At 40.8% G+C, this 25,305-nt stretch overlaps 2 protein-coding genes across 12 annotated transcripts in view; one reads left to right on the top strand and one right to left on the bottom strand.

The window, feature by feature from the left end:
- The window catches only part of TNFRSF19 (TNF receptor superfamily member 19), a 61,716-nt gene that overhangs the window by 29,934 nt on the left and 6,477 nt on the right, over window positions 1-25,305 (bottom strand). For 4 of the 9 annotated variants that reach the window (XM_028726330.2, XM_028726335.2, XM_077927076.1 and 1 more), the window contains 4 exons: window positions 13,457-13,555; window positions 10,705-10,815; window positions 4,975-5,153; window positions 3,084-3,169 (listed from right to left, as the gene is read on the bottom strand). In XM_028726330.2, coding sequence (XP_028582163.2) covers window positions 3,084-3,169; window positions 4,975-5,153; window positions 10,705-10,815; window positions 13,457-13,522 — 442 coding nt within the window. In that variant the 5' untranslated portion in view covers window positions 13,523-13,555. Of the gene's footprint in view, window positions 1-3,083; window positions 3,170-4,974; window positions 5,154-7,419; window positions 7,480-10,704; window positions 10,816-13,456; window positions 13,556-23,467; window positions 23,685-25,305 lie in introns of those variants that run through there. The other 5 variants (XM_028726332.2, XM_028726338.2, XM_028726336.2 and 2 more) reach the window with 5 other exon arrangements.
- The window catches only part of SACS (sacsin molecular chaperone), a 93,193-nt gene continuing 91,683 nt past the window's right edge, over window positions 23,796-25,305 (top strand). For all 3 annotated transcript variants that reach the window (XM_028726326.2, XM_028726328.2, XM_028726327.2), the window contains exon 1: window positions 23,796-23,904. The gene's annotated coding sequence lies outside the window, so the exon portion shown is untranslated. The remainder of the gene's footprint in view (window positions 23,905-25,305) is intronic.

The raw sequence follows: 25,305 nt of genomic DNA, 5'->3' as shown, positions 1-25,305 counted from the left end.
TATTTCAGACACTGAAACATGAAGCAATCCAGAATGATGGCTCCCCGCATTAACTGGGGGGCGGCTTTTGCGTGGTCACACGCAGCTCCTGTTGTATTTGCAGAGTCCTGAACACAGCGGAATGATGAGGAGTACGTGCCACATGCTTAATTTTGCTTTATTTATACTTCAATGCTGAGAGATTACAAACATGCATCTTGCCTCTGCGAGAGCAGAGAAGCAACCTCCTTCTCCTCGGAGCACCGAGAGAACAAAAAGAGACAAACAGGAAACCAGTGTACGTCACATCCAGTCTCCCGTTCCCGTGGGAAACCCAACAGTGACTGTGGAATGCAAAACATTGTCCCGTGACAGGCACTTCGCTGCACAGTGAATAGAGCAGAAACCAACAGCTCCCCCCCCCGGAGACTACTAGACCCCCGGCAGGGTGGCTGGCTTCACCGCCCCGCCCCCAAGGTGGATACCTGGAGGTTCCCGCCTAGCCTCATCAATCAGCCAATCCCGGCTGGGGGGCGTGTTGCCAAGGGAATTGGCCAGGTAGAGTTAGGACTACCCACACTCACAATAGAGGGTGTAACTTATCTGTTGGTCCTCAGTCGGCTCCTGAACTTCCCCCACCCTGCCCTCCCTCAGTTTATACCTTCTTTCGCAGTTGAACCTTCTTCCTTACAGCTATGCAGGTGCTGCTGCGGTCCTAGATGGTCGTCATTGAGGGATCGGGAAGGAATTTCCCTGCATTGGCAGGTTCCGCCTTCCCCGTAGCAAACTGTCACAACTTTGGCGGTTTGTAGGCCTTGGGCGGAATCCTTTTGTCTATCTTCTCTCAATGGGGGGGGGCATGAAGCAGTGACCCACCCACCCCCTGCGGCGGCAATCCCAGGGTTCCCCGTTAAAGGGGTTATTTTGAGGGGAGGCACTGGCCAAACGCCAATGGGTTGTTAGTACTCTCCCCTATGATGTGGCAAAATGGGGGGGCGGGCTTTCTGCTTGAACAGATGTTCTCCAGAGTCAGCCCAATCCCCACACACTTTGGATAACCCTGATGTTCCCCAGATCCCTGGCTGGGGACTGGGAGGGAAAAACGCCCAATGCCTAAGCCAAGGTCTTCCTACATCTGAGAATTTAATAAAGTTGTGGCCAATTTTAATCCTGTAACACATTGTCAGGTGTCATTATTCCTCCCGAGGGTCACCTGGGGCTTGGGGGGTCTCTGCCTGTCCACGTAAATGTGGAAGAGCAAACGTTTTATACAGCTTTGGACAATCGGTGGTGAAAATAAGATTAGCCCACATCTTGACTAAAAGAAGCTATGTAAAATAGGTACTGCCAGTGAAATTGTTCAGCTCTCATTCTCAATGAGCTTAATGTTTGCTATTTTTAAAACATTCTGCAACCAGTCTTGGAGAGCCAAGACTTAACAAGGGCTTGATTATTATTTGTTGTAATGAATTCCATCTGATTTTTAAAAGTTTTAAATAAAGAATAAAACCCATCAGAAGATAACTGAGTAAAATTTAATGTAAGGTTTTTCTGTACACTTTCCTACCTTTATTAAAAGTTTTTTTCTTCTCCTCAATACAGAAATAATTGAATATACTGTACATTAATTTAGTATTGTTTTAATTTCTGCTTAAAATCTTGCACTGCCATTGTACAATCAAATTTCTCTGTAAGTAAATGCAAATATTTGGACTTGCTATTTTAAATGAATTTATGCATAGGCTTCAGTTGCTATTATCATATGACACAGAATTTTTTGTTTACCCTATAAAGTTTACCCAAGAACGATAACAATTCTCTTGGCCTTTTACACCCCTTACTTGATCATTACAAAATCCTTTCAACTTTCTGATGGTCTTTTAACAACTCACAAGCAGCTTTTCCATGAGTAAATATTTAAACCATGTTTTAAAGAGGTCTACAGAGAGAGTGAAGATGAAAGCTAGCCCTGAAATTTATAGCCAGCTGGGTAATAATCAACTGCTTCCAGCATTCTGTAGTCCTCATTAATGCCCCACCATATGATGGGACTTTAACTCTGGAAGTGTAGCCTCAACTTGTATTCAAGAGCAAACAAAAATTTGCCAAAGAATACACATTGTGATTAATTTATATAGCCACATAACCTTAATATTTGCAACTTTTATCTATTGAGATAAAGAATTAGCAGTGTACAAATGTATGCTTAATACTTGAATGAATTTGAAGCATTATGCAAAACATTATATGTTCTTACTAAAAATGCATTATTTTATTCACACATTACTATTTTATTTATTATTTATATTGCACCTATGTATACTGTTCTTCGCACAAATAAAAACAAATTAGAAAACTGCACCATGAATGGCATCAAAATACTAGAAAGATAGTTTGATACCAGAACTCATTATTAAACAGAACTACAGGCACTGTCGGTTCATGTCAATATTAAAACATAACACATGTGACCCATAGCAAAATGTTAGTGTGGGACACAGCCATTCACAGTTCCAGTTGGTTAGCCATGCCCTTCTGCACAGTGCTTCATTTCATTCCTCCTCTTGCCATAAAGAGAAGGCTTCCATTAAAACCACAAGGAAGCAAGGGCATACAAACAACTCCAGGATTATCCCCACAGCCAGGCTCAGCTTCAAATCTGGGATTGTTCTGCTCAGAAGTGAAGAGGAGCCAAGGTCAACAAGAACAAGGGCTGGGAAACCACTCAGAGAAACAATTACTGGTTAACATGCTTGTACACTATTCATCCATTTGTGGCTGAAGCTTGCGCCTCATTCTGCAAGGGAAAAGGCTCTCGAGTACCAGTTCTGCCTGGAGAAGGGCTGCCTAGTGTTTGTCCCATGTTAGAACCTGGGACAGTGCACTGGGAAATCAGCAGGGCCTAGGCTAGACAGCCTCTTTTAAAAGGCTAGGATTATCAAGCAGTTTTATTTTAGTGATATGCCATTTGCTTTTCCAGGCGAGGTATTTGTGGCAACATATCAGTTTCAATTATCAAATTCAATTCAGCTGTACATGTTCAAAAAAAACCCCAAACAAACCTGAATTCAATATCATACTATTTTACTGTCAGGACCACTTACAGTGAGGTTCATAAGGAGGTGGAGGGTCACCACAAGGAACACATTCCATATCCTGAAAGCCCCCAAGCTTGGTTTTTCTATAGAATCTGAAAGACAGAGGAACAGATCACACATTCCTCATGTTGTCTACAAAATTTTAATAGCAGGACATACAGACATCTTTCATAGATATGGAAGAGTGTACCTAGAGAACAGCTCTGGAAAAATGTGAGATCATGCAGTAAATCAGTGACTACGTTAGAGGATAAAATCCAATGTCTATTAATACTGAGAACAGATATTAAAGTTCTTAATGGGAGGGGGAAGGGAGCAATGAAACCAGCTTTCTTTTTAGCTATTTCCCCACCACCACTTGTTTCACAGTAGTAACAGTCAATTTCCAAGACCACATCACCAAAGAGCAGCATTCTGAGAAAGGTTCTGATGAGTGTGGGGACCTGTACAACATTCCAAACAGCTTATGTATGGAATTTCTGCCCATTCCCCCCCACCCGACAACAGTCTGTACATAATGATAAACAATGGTTTGCTGTGTTGTGTGGCTGAGCCTCTATAAGACCATGTGAAGCACTAGGCTAGCATACTCTCCCATCTGTCCTCCCATGCAGCTGGGAGGAGCACTTCTACCAAGTTTCGATTCAAAGAATCTTGGCTAACTGTTATGTATAAGCTGGGAACCGTGATTCATGGCAAATTGGCAAATGGTTAGTTAAACAACCATATTAATAAATTCATGGTTTGAAGTTTGCTTGTTTAGCAACTAACCATTACAGTGGTACCTTGGTTTACAACCAAACGGAGGTCCGTTTGTAAACCAAAACAGGTTGTAACCCAAGGCGTGTTTTCGCTAATGTGGCCTCCAAATTTTTTGTGTGTGTAATAAAAAAAAATGGGTTGTAATCCAGAAAAAGGTTGCAAACGGACATACACTTCCGGGTTTGACGTGTTTGTAATCCAAAACATATGCAAACCAAGACGTATGCAAACCAAGGTACCACTGTATATGATTTAATGTTTTTAAAGTAATGCTAAGCTGAGATTCTTTGAAACCAAACCTGGGAAAAGTCCTTCTAGCCATGGAACAGGAGTGAAAAGGAATAAATAACAGAGTTTGAAACTTTGTTTAAGGGCTCATGGAGGCTCATCCACATAGTGTTAAACCATGGTTTTGTGTATATGCAAATATAAGACCAAGTCTTATATTTAACCATATATGAGAATATTTTAAGCTCTTGTTCCACAGCTGTGATCACTCAAATAAAAGAGATCTCTACCTTTTTAGAGGTAGTGCCATCTTTCTGATAAAATTCTATGTGTTGTGCTGTGAAATAAACCAACTCTTCAGCACTAGCTTAAGCACGGTAGCATGAAAATTAGAATTTTTCATGTCAGAGTGATATTATGTTTACAACTTTTTTAAAATGACCAGAAAAGCATGCGGAATACAGTAAGCCTGCAATTTACATTGGGTTATGTTCTGGGGATCGTGCCTAAAGCCAAAATAGTGTCTAGTCAAAACACATTGGGTTCAATGGCAGGTGGGATTGCCAAAGTCTTTTTCCCCTGGATGCCCACCCTCTATTTATTTGTTAAGTGTAAAGCTGAATGTGCACAAGCTAAATATACGTAATTTGAGGGGTTATTGTAGATGTGGTTAATGGATTTCATAGTGCTGGAATAACGTAATGTTTCTCATTGAAGCACTGAAGTATTCATCAAGGACATGAAATCAGTCCTGAAGATATAATCAGCAAAACAAAAAGGTAGAGTCATCAGTCTATGATGGGAAAGCCAGCCAAGTCTCAGATTGTAGGGCTTTCTAAATCTGAAGTGTGTTGTACTAACCCTGCAGACAAGTTATTTCTAGTTTCCTTATGATTCCTTAACTCACCCTGGCAAGCAGTCTCCACAAACAGCATTGCTGGTAGCAGAACAATTGGCTTTCTGAAATCGATTTATCAGAGCGCAGTCCAAACATGGTTTGCACTTCTGAAAGCCCCTGTCCTCCTTGAATCTGTTTGGTCTGCATGTCATGCACTGGGCATCCTCCCCATATCCAAAGCCGCATTCCTGTAGGGATTAACAAGCAAGAACACACTATTCAGAAATTTAGAAGCGTGAATAAAGGGAGATTGCAAGGATGAAGCAAAGGCTCAGTGTAATTATTTCCGAGAATAAGACTTTCTAGAGACAAAAGCAATCCTTTCAGCAAGTTCAAATGTGTCTTCCACTACTAATAATCTCCCTTACTTCTATAAGCAATACTTATTCATCTACTTTATTTGAGAAATGGCTAAGCATTTGAATGATAAAGGACTCCATGGTCTCCCACAGCTACATTATTACAGGCTTATGGGTATTATTGAGCTGTCCATTATTAATTAAGCTAGGTTTGTGAAAATGCAGAAGCTCTAAGTTCTTAGACACTTACACCAAAACAGGAAAAATAAAAGCATATCAAATGATAGTAGCTAAACTAAGAAAGTAAATAACCATTTGCAACTGTTTGAAATATGCATCTTTCATCTTTATAATAAAGTACAAAACTCTGCTTTTCACTAAAAAACAAGGCATCATGGATCCAATTTTTAAAAACCCAAATATTAACTACCAATATTAACATGTTTTCAATGTTTATTAGCAACACTGAGAACATAGTGAGGAGCTGGTGCTATGTATTTAAAATAGCTAGAATATGATAGTAATTTATTTAGCAATTTATTTATTTAGCAATTTATTTATTTAGCAATTTATTTATTTAGCAATTTATTTATTTAGCAATTTATTTATTTAGTAATTTATTGGAGTGCAAATTACTTTATTTAAGGAATGTGTGCACCTTCCTTCAATATTTCCAAGGTGGTTCACACAAATGATATAATACAATAAAACAGCATCAATGATATTAATAAAATAGTAAAGCAAAACTGAATAAAAACAGCAACATAAAATATACCATTAAGTTAAAATTCTTGAGAAAATAAAAAGGGTATTTGACTGATGTGGAGGATACATTACCTATAGCGCTCTGAGAAGTGAATTATTTAAGCAAGGTGCCACTATGAAGAAGGCCTTCTCCCCAGTCACCACCACCTGACTCATTTTAGACGGCTGGGGAGGGCTTCTGAAAATAACCTCCGTGCATAGGCAGGTTTATGTGGGAGTCCACCATGTTGCTATTTTAGAGTGCTCATGATAAAGCCTTACCTTACCCTCTTCCTTGCATATTTTTGTGGCAGTTTGCAGCTACTGTTTCAGTGCAAATTTAAAATGAATTGGTTTCTTCACTGTGTGGTACCAAATGTTTAGGGGTCATACAGTAAGCATGATGACATCAAGCGCTATGTAGTCAACCAGATATGGTCCTGCGATGTCACTGAGTTCTCCAGTTGTCCTCACTCTAAAAAGGGAGTGCAGGTGTATCCCACACTTTCCTATTTCTTTGGGAAACCCTTTCCCTCCTTGTAATTTTCTATTGCCAAAACCAGCCAAGTGGTGTCTTTCTTGCAAAAGCTAACTCTACTCAAGCCCTCTGCTAGACAAAATGATTAGCTTTGCCTTTAGGAAGCAGCTGAAAGACTCTCTCATTTGGCTTTAGGGAGGTTAAAGTTATGCCTGTTGTTGAAAAAAAAAATCACTAAGATCAAATTCTTATTCAGAGTCATAAGAGTGGGTTACAATGTTCATAGTAGTCCCTTTTTGATAATAATAAGCACCAGTATGGCATTACTGCAAATATATTCCATAAACAAACTGCAAGGGATATCTGCATTTATATTGTTCTGGCAAATGGTAGTGGATAGGGGTGATATCAGGAACAAGAGTTTTAGAAACACACTTCTCCCACACCCTTCCCTTAAATACTAGATACTAAAAACACAGCATTTTTATATGAAGTAATTTGTTTCTTTTTAAAAAGCATATTCTGAAATGTGCATACTGTAGTTAAGAGTTGCAAAGCATATTGTTTGAAAGAGCTAATTTTGAAGGACAAAATGTTATCCAGTAACTGCTTCAAAATAGTTCCTTTGAAAGGCTTGCCAAAGATATGGAAGATATGTTTTAAATAGCACATACAATAGACCAGTTTCCTGATTACTATGTTAAAAGCAAGCAAGATGATCTAACGTGTATCTAATTTAATGGACAGAGAATTGGACAAAGTAAAATAATTTATTTAGAAATTATCTATAAGCCTTCAGACTGATGCAAGCAATGAGCTTTAAATAGAGTTAAACCCAAATGGCCCCTCAAATTTCACAGGCATATTTGACAAGGCATTAAAGGCAATGTATTTTGAGTGGGCATTATTTTTTGGGTTTAAGAAATCACTCACTGGCGCTCTTGAAGTTCTGTCAGGCCGGTAGCTGCCATTCCTCCCCCAACCTCCATATCACTAAGAAAGAGGCACTGTATTAAGGGAGGGAAACAAAAACAGTGGCTGCCACCTTGATGGCTCTTCAAGAGCTCACATTTCATCAACCACTCCCAAAATGAAGCCTGCTAAAAACAGTGGGAGGGACATGAATCTGACCTTTAGGCAGTTTGTAAGTAAACCAATTCTTAACTTACCAAGCCTCTGGTCTTTTCCTATGCTGGGGGTAGAGAGATGTTTTGGAACTCACAAGGGCATATTTTAAAGGCCTAACAGTCCTTATTTCCACGCTTTAGTTTGTTGCATATTTTGTGATTTTAAATCTCTGCTAAGGGTTCTCTCATCAAAGAGTACTTGCCCCAAACTTAAGATCTTGGCAGCCAGGAATTTTTACCTGTATTTTCTTGAACCAACAGATACAAGCTGTGTATTGCTAACAGTGTACTGCTAACAGTGACTCCATCGAACAAGGGGAAGTATAGTGAATTCCATAGCCATGAGTTAATAGTACAAACACACATGAAGTTTATTTCCTCTTCTTCCCTCACCCCCCATCTCCCAAACAGCCCTGTCTCTCTTCTCCCTACCCCACTTTACTGGCTTCTCTATCAGGGCTTGGTCTAGTCATTTCATTGCTGGGACAAGGGTCCACCCTGGAATATGCCATCTACCAACTGGAGACAGCAGTAGAGGAAGCCACGCAGGGGTGGGGCGAGCCACCCCATTCCTTTCTCTCTGCAACCACATTCTGCCCCTTCTCAGTGCTTCATGTGACAAAGTAAAAGAAAACATAAAACCCTGTGTATTCCTAAGCATTTGAGTATTTTACTTGGGGCTATCATGCCCCCCCCCCAGGGACGCGGGTGGCGCTGTGGGTAAAAGCCTCAGCACCTAGGACTTGCCGATCGAAAGGTTGGCGGTTCGAATCCCCGCGGTGGGGTGCGCTCCCGTCGCTCGGTCCCAGCGCCTGCCAACCTAGCAGTTCGAAAGCACCCCCGGGTGCAAGTAGATAAATAGGGACCGCTTACTAGCGGGAAGGTAAACGGCGTTCCGTGTGCTGCACTGGCTCGCCAGATGCAGCTTGTCACGCTGGCCATGTGACCCGGAAGTGTCTTCAGACAGCGCTGGCTCCCGGCCCCTAGAGTGAGATGAGTGCACAACCCTAGAGTCGGACACGACTGGCCCGTACGGGCAGGGGTACCTTTACCCTTTTATCATGCCCCCCCAAAGACTTTTCAGATATATTAATCCAACAGAGTGACAGAACTGGAGTAGAGGCATGACCTTTAAGTCAGTCAGCTTCACTGACTCAATCTTCTGCTGCTCTCTTACCAAAATATCCCAGGCCACAGAGGGCTGGCAGAAGGGGGGGATATGATAAGAATATGAAGGACCAAATGTGATCTTCCCAGAAGAAGCTCCAGCAAGGAAGCTGGGCACAGAATGAGAAGTCTTTTCCTGTGAGAACCAAGGCAACAGCCCCCTCCTCATTCTGCCTCCCCAAATCTCTGTTCTCTAGTGAGCTTCCACCTGAGCCCATAGGAGAGGAGAGGAGCAGCAAATCAGCTGAGAAAGGAGAAAGCTGCAGCCTGAATGAAACTCCTGTTCTGCCCCAGCAGGAAAGGGAAGGTATGTTACAAGAACAGGCAATGTTTTGATTTATACTTGCATGTGAACATGTATCTTACATGTGTATTCACTGTAAGATACATGTTCACATGCAAGTATAAATAAAATGTGGTTTTGGAGATCTTTAATATGGAGGCAGTTGTGTACCACAGGAGTTTGGATAATGCAATGGTAGAAAGATTTGGAAATTAGACAAGGTAGAAATTGGAAGGACAGGTAAAACAGCAATAGTTATCTATTCTGAAGAAGTAGGGAGAGCAGAAAGACACCATTCCATGAGTTCCACCATAGCCTGCAGGTGTGAAGTAATGACTTTATATTTGGGTGGTCCTGTTTTGCTTCCAAACTTACAGGCACTTGGCCACCCAAGCAAATGGGAGGAGAAGACTCTGCCCCTGGAAATGTAAGTATCATAGGTTGTCGGACAAAAATCAGGTAAGATTTTAATGAGCAACGTTGCTCTAAGGTGTCAGAAACTGAAGAGCTAATATTTACCATCTATCTAAAGATAAAAGATGAAAAGAAGCAGTTAACCAAGGGAGAGGCTTTCACAAAAGATGGTTAGACAACCCTAAATAAATCTAATCTGAGTCACCACCAGAATATCTCAACTCTCATGAACTCTCAGTGTACACTGCTTTCTATGGGAAACTTCTTGTCTAAAGGACTATTACCAGAATTCATCCACATTTGGATTTGTTGTTGTTGAGCTCAAATTAGGCAAACCAACCATGGTTAAGAAAAATCCACTGGGTTTGACCACAACCCCAAACTTTAGTTTTAAAAAGACACAATTTGTAAGCTAACAACAAACCATGGATTCACTTCTTGGTTTGTTGTTAACAACAGCAAGCTGCCTGGAGTGGGTTCAGATGTTCAAGCAAGTCACAACAAATAATAATTTAGCTTTACATGCAAATACAACCACTCCATAGCATGAAAATACTTTCTGCTCCTCCAAGTGGCAAAAAGCACATAGTAGCAGTATTAAATGTTATTTATGACACTCATAAGATGCACAGCTTTTCATTTAACTAAAAGCAGTGAAAAAAGGGTGTAATGTTCTTTAAGAATAAAATCTCCTACTAAATTTTAAGCTTGTGGATGCTCTGAGAAAATCAGTTCAAAGAAAGCAGAAACCACAAAGCTTCTGTTTTAACATTTTTACTCCAGAACCAAATATGGCTAAGAATCTAATCACATGTTTTTGTATATAAAGGAATGGCCTAAAAGTTAGGCATAGCCTCATAACTATGACTCTGCCAAAGTGTATCACAGAATATTGGTTGCTGTGAATACCAACTGCTGTGGAACACAAATGTGAGGGTGCTATTGTGCACGTGTCATCTTTGTGGGCTTCCCATAGACATCTGGTAGGCCTCTATGGGAAAGCAATGCTGGATTAGATGGGCCTTTGGGTCTAACCTAGCAGAACTGTTCTTAAGTTCTTAATACTGGGAATCTAAATATTTTTAACAAAACACTTGCTTGTCATTTCTAAGTGCCATTTCACAACCCTCAGTGACTCAATACATAAAACTCAAGTTAATCTCAATAACTGGGAAACATAGGATCAAAAGAAAAAATGGTTTATAGAATGTGAATATACATGCATACCTTAGACAGTTCCATGCCAGGTCCACATTGTTTGCATAGCATACAGTTTCCATCATGATCCCTGAACTCTTGCTCTCTACAGTCTCCAGTTTCACAAATTACAGTGTTTGTCTAAAAATGAAAATATAAAATTAATTAATAGTGCTTCAGTTAATCTGTTTCTATTGGTGTAATCCTACATGTTTTGCTCCTCCTTCCTGGTGCTTTCAAGGTATTGAGATTGCACTCCCTGGCTGCAGTCCTGTATGCACTTATTTGGGATCAGGTAAATGCCATTGAACATTTGGCATGTGGCCCTTCCTAGGATCCAGAGCCTCTGGCACCCCACCCTGAAACACTCCATTTCAGGCCTTTTTGCAGGCTATAGTCAGTGAGAGGACCATTGGCAGTTGCTTCCAATCTTGCTGGTTGAAACAGTAGCCTTACAGTATTGGAGCTCTCTTTACTGGTGGATAAACCTATGCTTTATCCTAATCACCTCCAGTAGGAAAAATCTTTGAAAGCAAATTTCTGATGCAACATCTGTGCTTAGATTCATTTTATCATTAAGACATGTAACTGAAATAGTTGTAACTGGTTTAGAATTGGTTTAGAAGCAAAGTCAAATTGGTGATATGTATCTGTGGTACCTTAAAATATAGTTAACATTTGTATTTTTGAAGTGTTTTCCTAGAAGTAGAAGCTATTAACAGAAATGCACCACTCCTCACTGAAGCAAGTTGGATCTATTAGGCACAGCTAGGGAATCCTTAAACTAATTTTTTAAAGTATACAAATATCAAAATTCTATTGACAAACTACGTAAACTAAAATTACAAAAATCTTTAAAAATCACTAAAACAAAAATAATATGCTACATCTTAGTATTTGAAATTGTGCAAAATAGGTATTTAGTCAGAAATAAGTCTCACTGTATTCACTAAGGCTTACTCACTGTATTCACTAAGGCTTGCTCACAGAGAAATCTATTTAGAATTACAGCCTTACACACAAAACTCCCATTTAAAATCAGTGGTACTTAAATTAACTATGTGTTTAAGTCCTACACACATTTGTCAGACAAATACACATAATTTTCAATATTACTTCATTATTATTCAAGAGCGTGGGTGGTGACTTCTAAGTATTGTTATTCTGCCAGTATGAGCTAGAGGTTTGCTAACCTTAACTAAGCTTGTAACAACACCACATTCATGAACTGCTTTGGGCTAATTCACAATATCTTAATCAGCTGAATTTTATCAATAATCTTATAGAGCCTTCCCAACCTGTTGACCTTCAGATGTTTTATACAACAGCCCCAACCAGCATGGCCAACGATTAGGGATGCTAGTTCTGGCCAGTTATTCTGCAATTGCCACTGATTACTAAGAAAAAATATCTCCAATATCTTCCAAGAGGACATGAACACTTCCTCTCAAGCTTCCCAGTATTTCCACACTGTCGATCAGTTCCTCCCTGTTGGTGAGGACCATGTCCAAGATAGATGATCCTCATGTTGCTTCTTCCATTTTCTGGGAAATAAACTTGTCAGAAGGCAATGGAGGAATTTGTTGGAATTTGTTGGATCGTACATTCTTGGTGGAGTTTTGAGTTCCAACAAATATCAGAGAAGCGTAAGTCTCCCATGACTACTGTGTATCTCTTTGTTGAATGTTTGGTAATCTACTCTAGGAAGGCATCCAAGTCTTTAGTCTTCAGTCTTGCTTGGCTGTCTATAGCAGACACTAAGGTAACTGTTGCTTGCCTCTACAACAATTATTACCCATATAATTTCTATCTGCCCTCCATCTTCCAGATCATGGATCTCTTCACAAGTGCATACATCTTTACATACAATGCTACTCCTCCTCCTTTCTTGTTTGGTCTATTCCTTTTGAACAGGTTATATGCTTCAGTTTCTACATTCCAGTCATCAGTCTCTTCCCACCAGATTTCAATAATGCCTATTAGGTCATATTTGCCATCCTGTTTTAAGAGCTCAAATTTGTCTTGCTTGTTTCCCATATAGTGAGCATTAGTATAGGAATAACTGAAATCATGAGTCAATCCCTCCAGCTGCTTCCATCTTGTAGTTTCTTGTCCTTTAAGCAGTTTATGGAGCACCACCTCAGTTACCTATGCATCAATGAAGCTATTATACCCAATACCAGGTGTTCCCCTACTGTTTGTAAAATTGTCTCCCACCCCATAAGGATTTAGTTTAAAGTTCTCCTGGTCAGGTTTGCAAGACTCTTAAGCAAATATATTCTTGCCAACCGCTGTGAGGTGCAACCCATATCTTGCCAGATGTCCTTCCTCAAAACAGAGGAGATCATAGTCCAAGAAGCCAAACTTTTCCTGACAACACCACTTGCGCAGCCAGTGGTTTACTTTGAGTATTTTCCTCTCTCTTCCTAGGCCACAAATGTCATCAAGGAAAGAGTGTTCAAAAAGCCACCTTTGCCCCAAGGCTCTTCAATTTCCTGCCCAGAGTTTCATAGCCCATGCTATATGTCAAAGGCTGTGTCTGGGAGTATTGTTCGTACCCACACAAATCAGAAGGGTTGTGGTCAGTGGGGTTTATAAAATTTGACGACAACTCTGTCACACTGTAAATCTATGCACCTGGAAGACAGCAAACCTCCCAGGACATCTTGTTACTTCTGAACACTGTTGTCTCTGATTCCCTCAGTAGGGAGTCATCTACTACCACCACTTGTGCACACTGGAGCATAAATTCACAGCACACATCAAGAAATTGTCTACTTACAAAACATATTAGAAGTATCAGCAACTTCAGCATGCTAGAATGCCACTGTGGCCTTTTTGTATCCATTTCTGAAGTCTTTCCTTTGATGAAGTACTAAATCTGAAAAAAGAAAATAATTTTAAAACTTCAGGGTGGATGAACTAGCAGTGTTGCATCTAGATTTGCGGCCTGCACAATGGTGAGTAATCACATATGGGAAAACTGGTAACTCCTGAAAATCTGACCTAGTCCTTACAGAACTGTTTGGGCTGTGCTGCTTTAGTCTTCCACGTGCTCCATAGAGAAATACATTCCTCCACATATATACTAAATGACAGAATGAAGGGTTTTTAGCCTAGCATTCTCCCTGCCCTCCAATATAGTTTTCTACATGCAGTAAATGTTTTCGTACAAAGGAACATTCAGTCATTTGTTCACTCTCACCTGGGATCCAAAGTGGTACATCCTAATCAGCATTACTATTTAAGTTACTGCAACTCTGAACTGTAGCAAAGTCTCCAATAATCCAGTCACAGCCACTGGCTCATCAAAAGTAAATCTCTACTGGCAATGAACAAGAGAGTTTGTTTGGAGCTAAGAATCAAGCCAAACATAAACTTGAACCAAACTCAGCACAGAACCTTTCTCTTTCCTGAGAGAAAATACCTACGGTATGTTGGACATAAACTTAGATAGAAAATCTGCCTGATGCACAAGGAACATAGCTAAAGGTCCACACATGCACTTGGGTTTGGGAAGCAACTCATTGAGCCAGCATTTGGCTAGACTGGCATGCAAATCTCTCTAATATATAAAATCTTAAGGATGTTGTCACATTGCAGTTTGGCTACACAGACAAGTGGCACTGCACATGACAGTGTGCTGAGCTGCTGAGCTGGTGGATGGGAGGATCCAAAGGACAGAGATAAAGACCCAGGAAATGTGAGCAGGAGGGTGATCTAGGCAAGGTGAGGAGGAGGGATCTGGAGGATGGAGATATGGATGGGCAAGCAGCCTAGACAAAATTAGAAGGAGGAGGAAAGAAGAGAAAGGGAGCTATGTGCAAGCAAGTGGCTAAGGCAAGCAATGGCAACAGCTAAGGGTTTTTTTTGTTTTTGTTTTGCCAAGGTGTAAAGAGGAAGGACAGATCCTGAAGCTGAGACTCCAATACTTTGGCCACCTCACGAGAAGAGAAGACTCCCTGGAAAAGACCCTGATGTTGGGAAAGATGGAGGGCACAAGGAGAAGGGGACGACAGAGGACGAGATGGTTGGATAGTGTTCTCGAAGCTACCAGCATGAGTTTGACTAAACTGCGGGAGGCAGTGGAGGACAGAAGTGCCTGGCGTGCTCTGGTCCATGGGGTCACGAAGAGTTGGACACGACTAAACGACTAAACAACAAGAAAAGAGGAATAGGTGAGGTTGGTGAGCAAAAAGGAGCGGGTCTTGTCATCTGGGCAGCCCTGGCCCTCCATACACACTGTCTTAGCTTGTGCCCTGGGTAGGTCATTTTGGTGCTGCAAAAACTATGTGGGAAGAAGCAAAGGAGGGACAACAAATTTGATACAGCTTTTCTTATATATAATTGGTCATACACTTTAAAAGCTGGGTATGCCAGCTTTTTATTATGATCCAGATATGTTACTTTTACATATCTATATCTAAGGCTGAAAAAGAGCAGCCATATATATAATGTCTGAATACTAGGTACCCATCCCATTCTTCAGTCACTTATCTCTTCCTCACTCTCAGACTTAGGGCTCTTGGGTTCAAGGTGAGCTGCAGCAGTCACTTCCAATGACTCAACCACAAGTGCATATAACTTCAGGTGTGCAAAATAGCCTCCACAAGGCCTTCTAAAAAAAAAAATCTTCATCTCATTTGTGCCCGAAGAGCTATGTGCACAGCTCACATGATTATGTGCTTGATTTCTGGGTCTGCTGATCCCAAGGGCTAGATGACAATTAATGTTACTGTTGGTAACAAGGCAACTGGCAGACTGTAATGCAAAATAAAACAAATCACTATTATAATGTCCAAGTGCACTCCTTTTTTTCCCTAGGTTTCCAGTTTCAAGAGGCCTTTCATAAAATCCTCATAGCACAGCACGCTGGTGATGCATGCTTACAACTTAAATGCTTAATTATGGTATTTGAAAATTCAAAAGCTGGTAATGATAAACTAAACTAAATAGGAACAATTGTGATATATGGCAATACTATGATAATAAAACTGTACAGCAGAACAAGAGGTAACCAACTTTTTGGTGCCCATTTGCAGTTATAACTGTCAGTTATTATCTGATCCCATCCAAAGGCTTGGACTAACAAATAATATATTAAAAGAATCAGAAATTAAACTAGTATAGAAAAAACATCATAGCAAGTATTCTATCAGGTACTTTCTGGAGAGCAGAAAGGATAGGGTATAAATTTAATAAACAATGCTAAGACAATGGAATGAGTCTTACTGTATTTACCTGAAAAAGACTCATTCCATTGCTGATCCACAGTGCCCCTCCCAATTGGCTAGTCACTTCTCAGGTAGTGGGACAGACAGAAAGGCTCCTTCCACTGGCCTGCTTTGACACATTTGTACTTTATGTTCCATCTGCTCTAAGTTTTTCCAATCAATAACTAAGGGAAGGATCTAAATATAATAAAATTAAAATCTGCCTCTGTACCCAATTATCTCTGGTTAACAAATGCCAGCAAAATAATACAAAAAATTATGTGTACATATTATTTTATATTGTTTTATGAAGCTTTCTACAGAGATATTCTTTTCTTATGCAATTCTTTGAGTATTTTTATATTGAATAGCAAATATAACATTTTCCTATGAACATTGCCAAACCCAATACCAGTGTCAGGAATTTCACATGCAGAAACTAAGTCGTACACTTCAAAAGCTAAACATGTCACATCGCATAATTCTACTACTAGCCTAGTACATCTGCTCATCTTCCTGTGAACTCTAAGCCGATTGCCTCATCTATATATTGAAGAATTACTCAGCCTCCAAAATAGAGCAATTCATCAAAAGGCTCTGAGTTGAAGTTTACAACTGCTGGAACTTCCAAAAAGAAGTCTGAAAACATCTGGATATTAAATTTCAGAGAACTCGTTTAGCCTCAAAAGTTGCAAATTCTCTTCAGTACTTTACAGCAGATATGTCTGAACTTTCTAATCACACAAGTTTTATAGGCACTTTTCAATTCACAGAAACATCTCAGGAGACGGCTCAGCTAATATACGTAGGAAGAGTATTCAATGTAGCATGCAGTATGATCCCTGAATTGGAATATGCAGCAATAACATAGTGCTTTTCACAAAGAAAATTAGATTAAAAAATAAAAGGACTGGAACATACAAATAACTGACTGACTTGCCTGAAAGCAAGTCTTGAAAGGAATGAAACTGTGCCAACTGCGTGTTTCCTGTTTCTGTCTCCAGTTCAAACATTTCTGGTTTAAAAACAGACATTACTGCACTTAATAATAGGCTGCTATTGGGCAAATTTGTTCTCTACTGCTATCAAGTGGCACTGTACTGATGTCAGTTGGACACAAGCCATTCAGTCTATCCTTTTCCTGTGTATACAGAGAGCAAAATATGTCCAGAAATGTTGTATCCCAAATCCAACTAATATAGACATTTTGTTTCTACTTATTCATATTAATAATGAGTTTTAATTAACAATATAAAAACTTTTTCTCCTACCAAGGGATAGCCACATCAACATAAAACATTCATTAGAAAATACTGTTTTGCAAAGGAAATGAATGTTTCTGCTAAATTGTCAAAATCCTAACTTAAGCTGTGATCTGTCCCCATCCACATCTGATAGCAGCCAGTAATATAAGCACATGGGTGCCTAAAGAGAAGTATCTCCCAAGTTTGTTTTAAGTATAACAAGAGAATAATTTTAATATGAATGTAGCTATATATCTGGGATACATAATCCTTCATAACTTTTAAACCAAGTTCCAAAACATACATCAGTCTGCATGTTGTGGTGGGCAGCATTATATTTTGTTTTTCCATATGTAAACATGCAACAGTTTAAAACTACAACACCTATTGTTTCATCCAGTCAGACTCCATGAAGTTGGACCTCTATTTCTCATTTTCATTCTGTATGGTTTAGAATAACTAAAAACTGTTATTCCATTACATTGCTTTAGAAAAAATGGTCACTAAGTATTTTAAAAGCTTTGTACAGCCCATATTACTAACAGTATGAACACAGGATGTGAACTGCCCCGAGACCTCCGGGTATAGGGCGGGATATAAATTCAATAAATAATAATAACATGACAAATAAAAATGATCAGCTTAAGTTAGAGATAAAATATCTTATAAAGCTTGAAATATTCAAAAACCTCAGACTTCTTATGCTATATTCTGTTTGTAGTGCATGCAGAAAATTAATAGGCAAACAAATAGGCTGTAAGGTTTTTATAATTATTTTCATAGCGCTGTCAACATGTGTAGTACTTTTCAAAGTTGAAGCAAAGACAGATCTCTTCCTCAAGGAACTAACAGTGCAGTCCTATGCAATACATTCACAAGCCCCACAAGTTCAATGGAACTTTGTCCCAGGCATGTCACATATAGTTTGCTGCCTTACAAACTAGGTTTCTTTTTGGTAACTGGGTAGGGAAGACAAAGAGAGAAAGCAGTGTAGAGGGTGGTAGTATTAAGTTGACATGTTCAATCCCCCTGCCTCTATTCGTCTCCCCACAAAGCTGAAGTACCACATGCCATGCCAGTGTGGTGTTTATTGGTCTAAGACCAGGGAGACCAGGATTCAAAACCCCACTCAACCATGAAGCTCACTGAGTGACCTTGGAACAATCACTGCCTGTCAGGCTAACCTACTTCACAGGGTTGTTGGCATCCATCTATCTCAATAGACAATGGAGTATGCCTCCAGGGATGAAGTCAAACTGTGTTAGCAGCACTGAAGTGACCTTCCCAGAGCACAAGCCTGGGCAGTATGTATGGAAGTCCTGGATTGGCGACAAGACACCTCCTCCCCTGCCTCGCTGATGTGGTACAAAGGAAAGCAGAGCAATACATTTGGCACCAGCTTGGCTGCAGGAGTTGCTGGAAGGAGGCACCATCCAACCATATTAGGGACTCCACTCCAGATTTGTGTAGGGTTTACTTCTTAGCCTTTTGTTCTTCTGAAGTTATCCTGCAAGGTTTAGGATCATTGTTTTTCTTCTCCTAGATGGGCTACCTTCCCAGGGTGACAAACCCCATCTGCCCCTCACTTCCCTCTACAGAAAGTGCAGAAACCACTTTATTGACCATTGGACCCACTATTGGGCTTGTCTGCTCAATCTACCAGAGACTGTCTTCATAAACAGGAGAAGTCCCTAACTCACCAAGGGTTTGAGATCCATCAGCTACCCTCACCTGGTTTGATGGGATTAAAGAAGGGGCAGAACTATGTACTCTACCTTGAGCTCCTTGGATAAAAGGTGGGGTATAAATGCAATAAATAAGTAAAAATAATACGACTAACTATTCAAGCTAACTACTCTTTGTTGCTTTACTATCACTGCATTTCTATTTGTACTGTAAGTGGTGCAGTGCTTAGACTATTGGACTAGGACAGGGGAAATCAGGGCTCAAACCCCTAAGCCGTGAAACTGACTTGGGCCAGTCACAGTCTCTCAGCCTTACCTACCTCACCAAGTTGGTGTGATAGATATATAAGAACATTCAGGGGTAAGTAGTTTCAAAAGCAGCAACTAAGCTTAAAATATAGCTTTCATATAAGTTGTGCGTATGCCAACCCTAATTTATTAAAATCAAAAGCATCTGTAGGAGTCTGAAATCTTATTTGGAGAATCAGATTTGGGAGAAGAGAAGAGTCTGTTTTTCCACTTAGCATTGTCCTCAGGCTACCCAGGAGTTCTAAATGAACAGATGGGGATGCAAAACCCCCACTCCACCCCAAGTTTAAGCAGTGCATAATAGCTAGGATAAAAAGGTAAAGGTAAAGGACCTTTAAGGACCTGACAGTTAAGTTCAGTCGTGAATGACTCTGGGGTTGCGGCATGCATCTCGCTTTACTGGCCAAGGGAGCCGACATTTGTCTGCAGACAGTTTTTCCAGGTCATGTGGCCAGCATGAGTAAGCTGCTTCTGGCGAAACCAGAGCAGCACACAGAAATGCCATTTACCTTCCCACCAGAGTGGTACATATTTACTTGCACTTTGACATGCTTTTGAACTGCTAGGTTGACAGGAGCTGGGACCGAGCAATGGGAACTCACCCCGTCGCGGGGATTCAAACTGCTGACCTTCCGATTGGCAAGCCCTAGGCTCAGTGGTTTAGATCTCAAGAAAGAACTATTTTAGGGATGCCCAAACTTTTTGGCATCCCCAGTGGGATTGCAATTTATTATTATTATTGATTAGACCCTTATACCATATCACAAAATAATTTTTTTAAAGTCCCCCTAGTTTTGAAAACCTTGGGCTAAATAACAGGGAATAGGTTTCACTGTTGAGGAAACAGTAAATATTAGCAACTTCAAATGTATTGGAAGTTTGTTATGGCTGTACTGTTTCTTGATTAGTGTTCTGGATAGGCTTAGCTACACTGAAATCATAAATTGAAATGGTTGAAATTACTGTACTGTCACTCTAAAATGTTCCTGCTATCATCTAATTTCAGGTATTCATGTGTGGTAATTTGGTATAATTTCACTGTATGCATTTCCTGATCTTACTTTACAGCAAATATATTTTGTATTTATGTCAATTACATACAGTTAACACAAGGAAAACACTATGGATCTAATAAGCCAGACAACACAACACAAACAGCTCAGGTGGATAACATAATACGTATTTATGTAGCTACAAGAAAATATAAACAGATGTCATGGAGATTAGCTTCTGCAATTAGCAAAATACAACGTGTAATAAATCAATAAAGCATTCATCTATCCCACTCAGCACCTCCTATCTGCTTCCCCCAGCCTCCTCAACTTATTAACCTAGTTGCACAAACTTGACATCAATAAAGGCTCCTACATTCATATCACCAATGTATTTTCTTTAGATTTCACATGCAAAGAGAAGAGGAACAATGTATAATAAAAAGATACTTGACTATTGAGTCCTGGCCTCCTTGACACATAAGCTTTTGATAAACTTCTCACACTTTCCCCAGGCAATCCTTATGTTTGAGAAAAGATTAGAACCTCCACTTATCCATACTATTTGAGCACCATGGGGAAAAAGAATACCATAAGACGGCTAAACAACAACAACAATGCAAGTGCAGAAGATGGCCAGTGTCAATAATATATAATTGCATGAATCTACACTCTTTATAAACAACAGACTTCAAAATTTTCCCATTTTGACAATTCTAAATCCCATTTTTAAAAAAACATTCCCAGCACATCTGGAAGAACATGTCTACCCTACCACATGTTTCCTACACTTTGGGATGGTAGATCTCAAGTAACCTGAGCTCTGATATGGGGTCACATGAAAAATATATTAATGGGTTATATTGATAGATTGGCAAAAGACTTCTGCTCCTCTTTTTGTTATGCTAAAAAGTATAAAGGTCTTTTGAACAAATAAAGTTTTTTAGGTAGTTAATGAATTACTCCCCCATATTTCCAAATTCCAATAAACTAGGTTAAATATGAGAACCCATTCCAGAAATGAAAGGTAAATGAATGGGTGACCTAGGCAAATATGAGGTCTGTCTTTTCTCCCTAACCACACCAACACATCCAAAGGCAAAGAGTCAACTGCAGATTGTTGAATCAACTTCTAATAAATCTGCAATTAAGGGTAATGCCAAGCAGCATATTGAGCCAAAAAAAGGAACATCAAGATCCCACACAGCCACAGACCTTTAGAACTTACTTCTATGTAGTCTGATTTATTTTTTTTACCAGCACAGACAAAATAGCTAACCAAGCCTTACTACTTTGTTAAGGCTTTTCCTGACAACTTAAGGGCAAGGAAAAAACCTCAGCAGCCTTGGCAACACGTGTACTTACTATTACGTACAATCAATGCCAGCAGATTTTTTTTTCAAAGGCCAGTGCTTCAAATCCCTTTCTGACATAGTGTATAATGGGCTACAGTTCAACTGGTAAAGTTCTTGCCAGAACATACACTCCCAGCTGTTATCATGATTTATCATACCACGAAATAAGGTATAAACCTTGCGCATTGGCGTGATCAAGCAAGCTCTTCTTTTGTTCTTATATTCAAACAATTCTTTCTTACTTTTGAAGTAGTAACATTTATTACTGCTGATTTACTAAAGGCTACTTTATAATTAGAGATACTTTTGAATTTGTCAAATTCAACATTCAAAGTAAGGGATGTTGCACATGTATATCAACAACATCTATGTGCATATTTGAGCTTATTTTAAATGTCAACTATTTTGAACCCTTCAATTTAAGGCACAGGGCAGAGGAACAGAAGGCACCCATGTCTGTTATCTTTGTTAAGCTCAAACCATGGGTTTGTTGTTGCCATCGCCATAGCTCTGGGTATACCATACCTATGGAAGTTTTGGTCAAATTTATTCTGTACAGGCAAATATTCCTGGTCTCTCTGTTCCACTAAGTTAAAGGTCTTCTCCGCATCCACCAACACCATTCCCAGTGGACATCTGGCATGGGAGAGACTGCCCTATTTGAAGCCACCGGTTTGGGAGGCTTTATCTGCTACAAAATATCCAACTGGATCGGTTGTTGTTACCCCTCGACACAATTTTGCTAATTTGCACTATTTGAGGGCTATCTGCTATCTGGTTGCAACATTGTCCCAGTTGGAAAGCCAAATAATCCTTCATTTATTTGAACTTGCCTGAAGTAATTTTGCCACTTCTGGTGCTCCATCCAGGCATTTGGGTTTAAATTAAAGTTCTGAAGTTATCTGTTCTTAAGCATCTATCTTGTTTGATAGCATAGTTATACCCATACTCCAATATTCTGTATTTAAAGACCTGTGCATTGACAGCCTTTGTTTGAGTGGGTATAATTTTGTAAGTACAATTTATATTTTCCTCTTTAGGCTTGTTTGTTACGGGCAGAAGAGACACATAGCATAGTAAAAAGAAGAAAGGACAATTCCACTCAAAGTCTCTTGACTGGAAAGAGAGCAACTTTAAGTGAGAATTCAGCAGGCAGCACCAGCAAACTGCATTGACACATCAGGGTTTCAACTATTTAAGAGCTACACACTGAAATCCTTATCCGGAAGCAAGCCCCACTGGGCACATTGATACTTAATACCAAGAAAACACACACAGGATTGTACCCACATATAACTGAAAGGTGGGGGCATAAGAACCCACAGAGCATTTTACAATTACAGATTGCTGTGGGGGGTTGGTGTTAAACATTAACACATCTCCAAAAACAAAACCACGCAGCAGAACAATAGTAAGGCCATAGCACTACAATAGCAAAGCCATATAAAAACATTGTCGGAAATTAAAAGCTCATAATAAGAGGAGGAAGTCAAGTATAACTAAGGAAACATCCCTGGGGAGGGGACTTCTCAAGTCAGGGCGCCACCACAAACAAGGCTTTCACTAGGTGACCTTAACAGATTTGAAACAACCCTGGGTACTGAAACCATCCCTCCCCTGGCTGGCATAACACAATCAGAAAGCATGGTCTGACGACGACCACCCACCACCTCCTAGGGGGGCTAAGCGGGACTAGGTACCGCCAGCGCCCAAGCGGGAGAACTGGACACTGCGTGTATTCCGCCTTGGGTTGCGCAGCGGGAGAAAGGCGGCACCCAAAAGTTGGGAAATAAATCCCAATATCGAGCAGCTAACCACGTTCTGGGCGCGGACTGCTCCCTCAGCCTCCCAGGCAAGGCAAACCCTTCCTATAAAACCCTCCCTCCCGCCTCCGCCTTTCCCTCAGCCCCGCTGCAGCCGACGCCTTTCTGGCCACCTCGCGAAAGCAAAAGGGCTCATCCCTCTCCCTCAGCTCCGGGGCGGCGGGTGCCTCACCGTCATCGTGGTCGGCGAACGAAGCAAAACCCACCAGAAAAAAAAAAAAAGCTTAGAGGCGGCGGGGTGTCCGTGACCGTTAAAAGTTACGCCAGCCGCCCGCGGCCCGCCACCGGCTGCTGCTGCCGCCGCCGCTGCGCGAGGCTCCCATCCAGCCCCACAGCGGCTCCTCCGCCTTCGCCAGCCAACCAGCCCACCCGCCGCCTCTCTTTCTGCCCCGCAGCTCCCTCTCGTAGCCTAGGCAACCACCCGCCGCTCCACCTCCCTCTCCGCGCTGGGAAGGACGGGCCAATCGCAGCCTGTCACGCCACGTGACCCTCCCGGGAGGCGGCAACGCTTAAAACTCGAGGCGGACGCGGTGACGGTTGAGGGGGAAAAGCCGTTGGGGCCTGCCCCCCACGCGCCGCTTGGCAAGAGGAGGGAGTTTTAATAGCCGGGTATGTGGTGGGGTATGGTTTCTATTGAGTGCGGCTGATAAGGGTCCCCTGCTCTCTTCCCCCCACCCCCGCCACGAAATTAAAAGGCAAAGGGGAGCGGGGAGCCGTTTCTGTGCTGTGGGCTGGATGAAACATCAGTAGTTTGTGCGTCGCCACCCTTCACCCCTTGCCTACCACTTTTATATTCGATATTTCTGATCTTGCAACGCAGCCTTGCGAATTTCATTTCGCAAAGGTCACCTTCCTGGGGCAGGCGATAATTAAAAGCAATATAAAGATATAATTCCTGCCGCAGTGATAATCCTATGTAAATGCACCTGAGAGTAAGCCCCATTGTATACAGAGTCAGATTTACTTCTGAGTAGTGCTGCAGGAAGGGATGGGATGTCTGTTTCTCTTCTCTCACAGCTACCCCCCCCTCCAGTTTTATCTATTTATGCTAGTTGAAAGAGCTGGTGCAAATCATGCCAGTGTAAATGGACAATAAGGGGCATTTGGATGGTGGGAAGTGGGATTAGTATTATTATTTATTGAATTTATATACAACCCTATACCCCGACGTCTCAGGGCACTTCACAGAAGAAAATCAAAATACAGGTATAAAACCACAAAATACATAATCAAAATAAAAACATCAGCCCTAATAACCCCCCAGTACCCAAAACCATATTTTAAAAAGGCATAGGATCATCACAACATTTAAAGTAAGACAATTAACAAAGCTACTGGTTGAAAAGACCATGATCTCAAAAATGTCTTCAGGAATATTTATTGGCAACCAAAATGGCTGGGTGCTTTTCTGATACAGTTAAGCTGCGTCGTAATTGTTTATTGGTTCTTCCTGTGGTGCTTGGGATAACCTAACTACCAAAAATGGAGGTGTAACTAGAATTCACCATATAGGAGACAATGGAAAGGAACAAAATGAAAGTCCACATTGCACCCGCTCTACAAACTCTGAATACTTAGGATGCAAGTGAATTTACACAGGTGATACTGGCATATCTGCCTGGTTGGCATTGCTGTATAAGACTTGCATAGGATTGTGCTGTTATATATTTACACTGAAAATGCACCTGGGACCACCAGTATGACTGCTGTGCTTTGAACAAGTGTATTGCTTGCTGCTGCATGTATCACTAAAGCTAGTGAACTAGCCACAGTGCACAAATACAGGGCCATCTACAAAGTTTTTGTGCTAGTGCAAATTTGCACTTGGATTTCTAGGACAGAAAAGCCATCACTGACTCTCTTTGGTAATATTAGATCTTTCATTGTGGAGTAGCAAAGAGAACTTGACTCCGATTGCCGTGTTGTTTTCTATCAATCTTTGGGATTAAAGTGTCAGTCACTTGCTACTACTGAAATACCTTGCATATGCCCGACTCTTCATGTGATGCA

Source organism: Podarcis muralis, chromosome 4 (assembly GCF_964188315.1).
Source record: "Podarcis muralis chromosome 4, rPodMur119.hap1.1, whole genome shotgun sequence".
NCBI classification, from domain to species: domain Eukaryota; kingdom Metazoa; phylum Chordata; class Lepidosauria; order Squamata; family Lacertidae; genus Podarcis; species Podarcis muralis.
The sequence above is the reverse complement of the archived record's forward strand: the minus strand, read 5'-3'. Positions and strand labels throughout refer to the sequence as shown.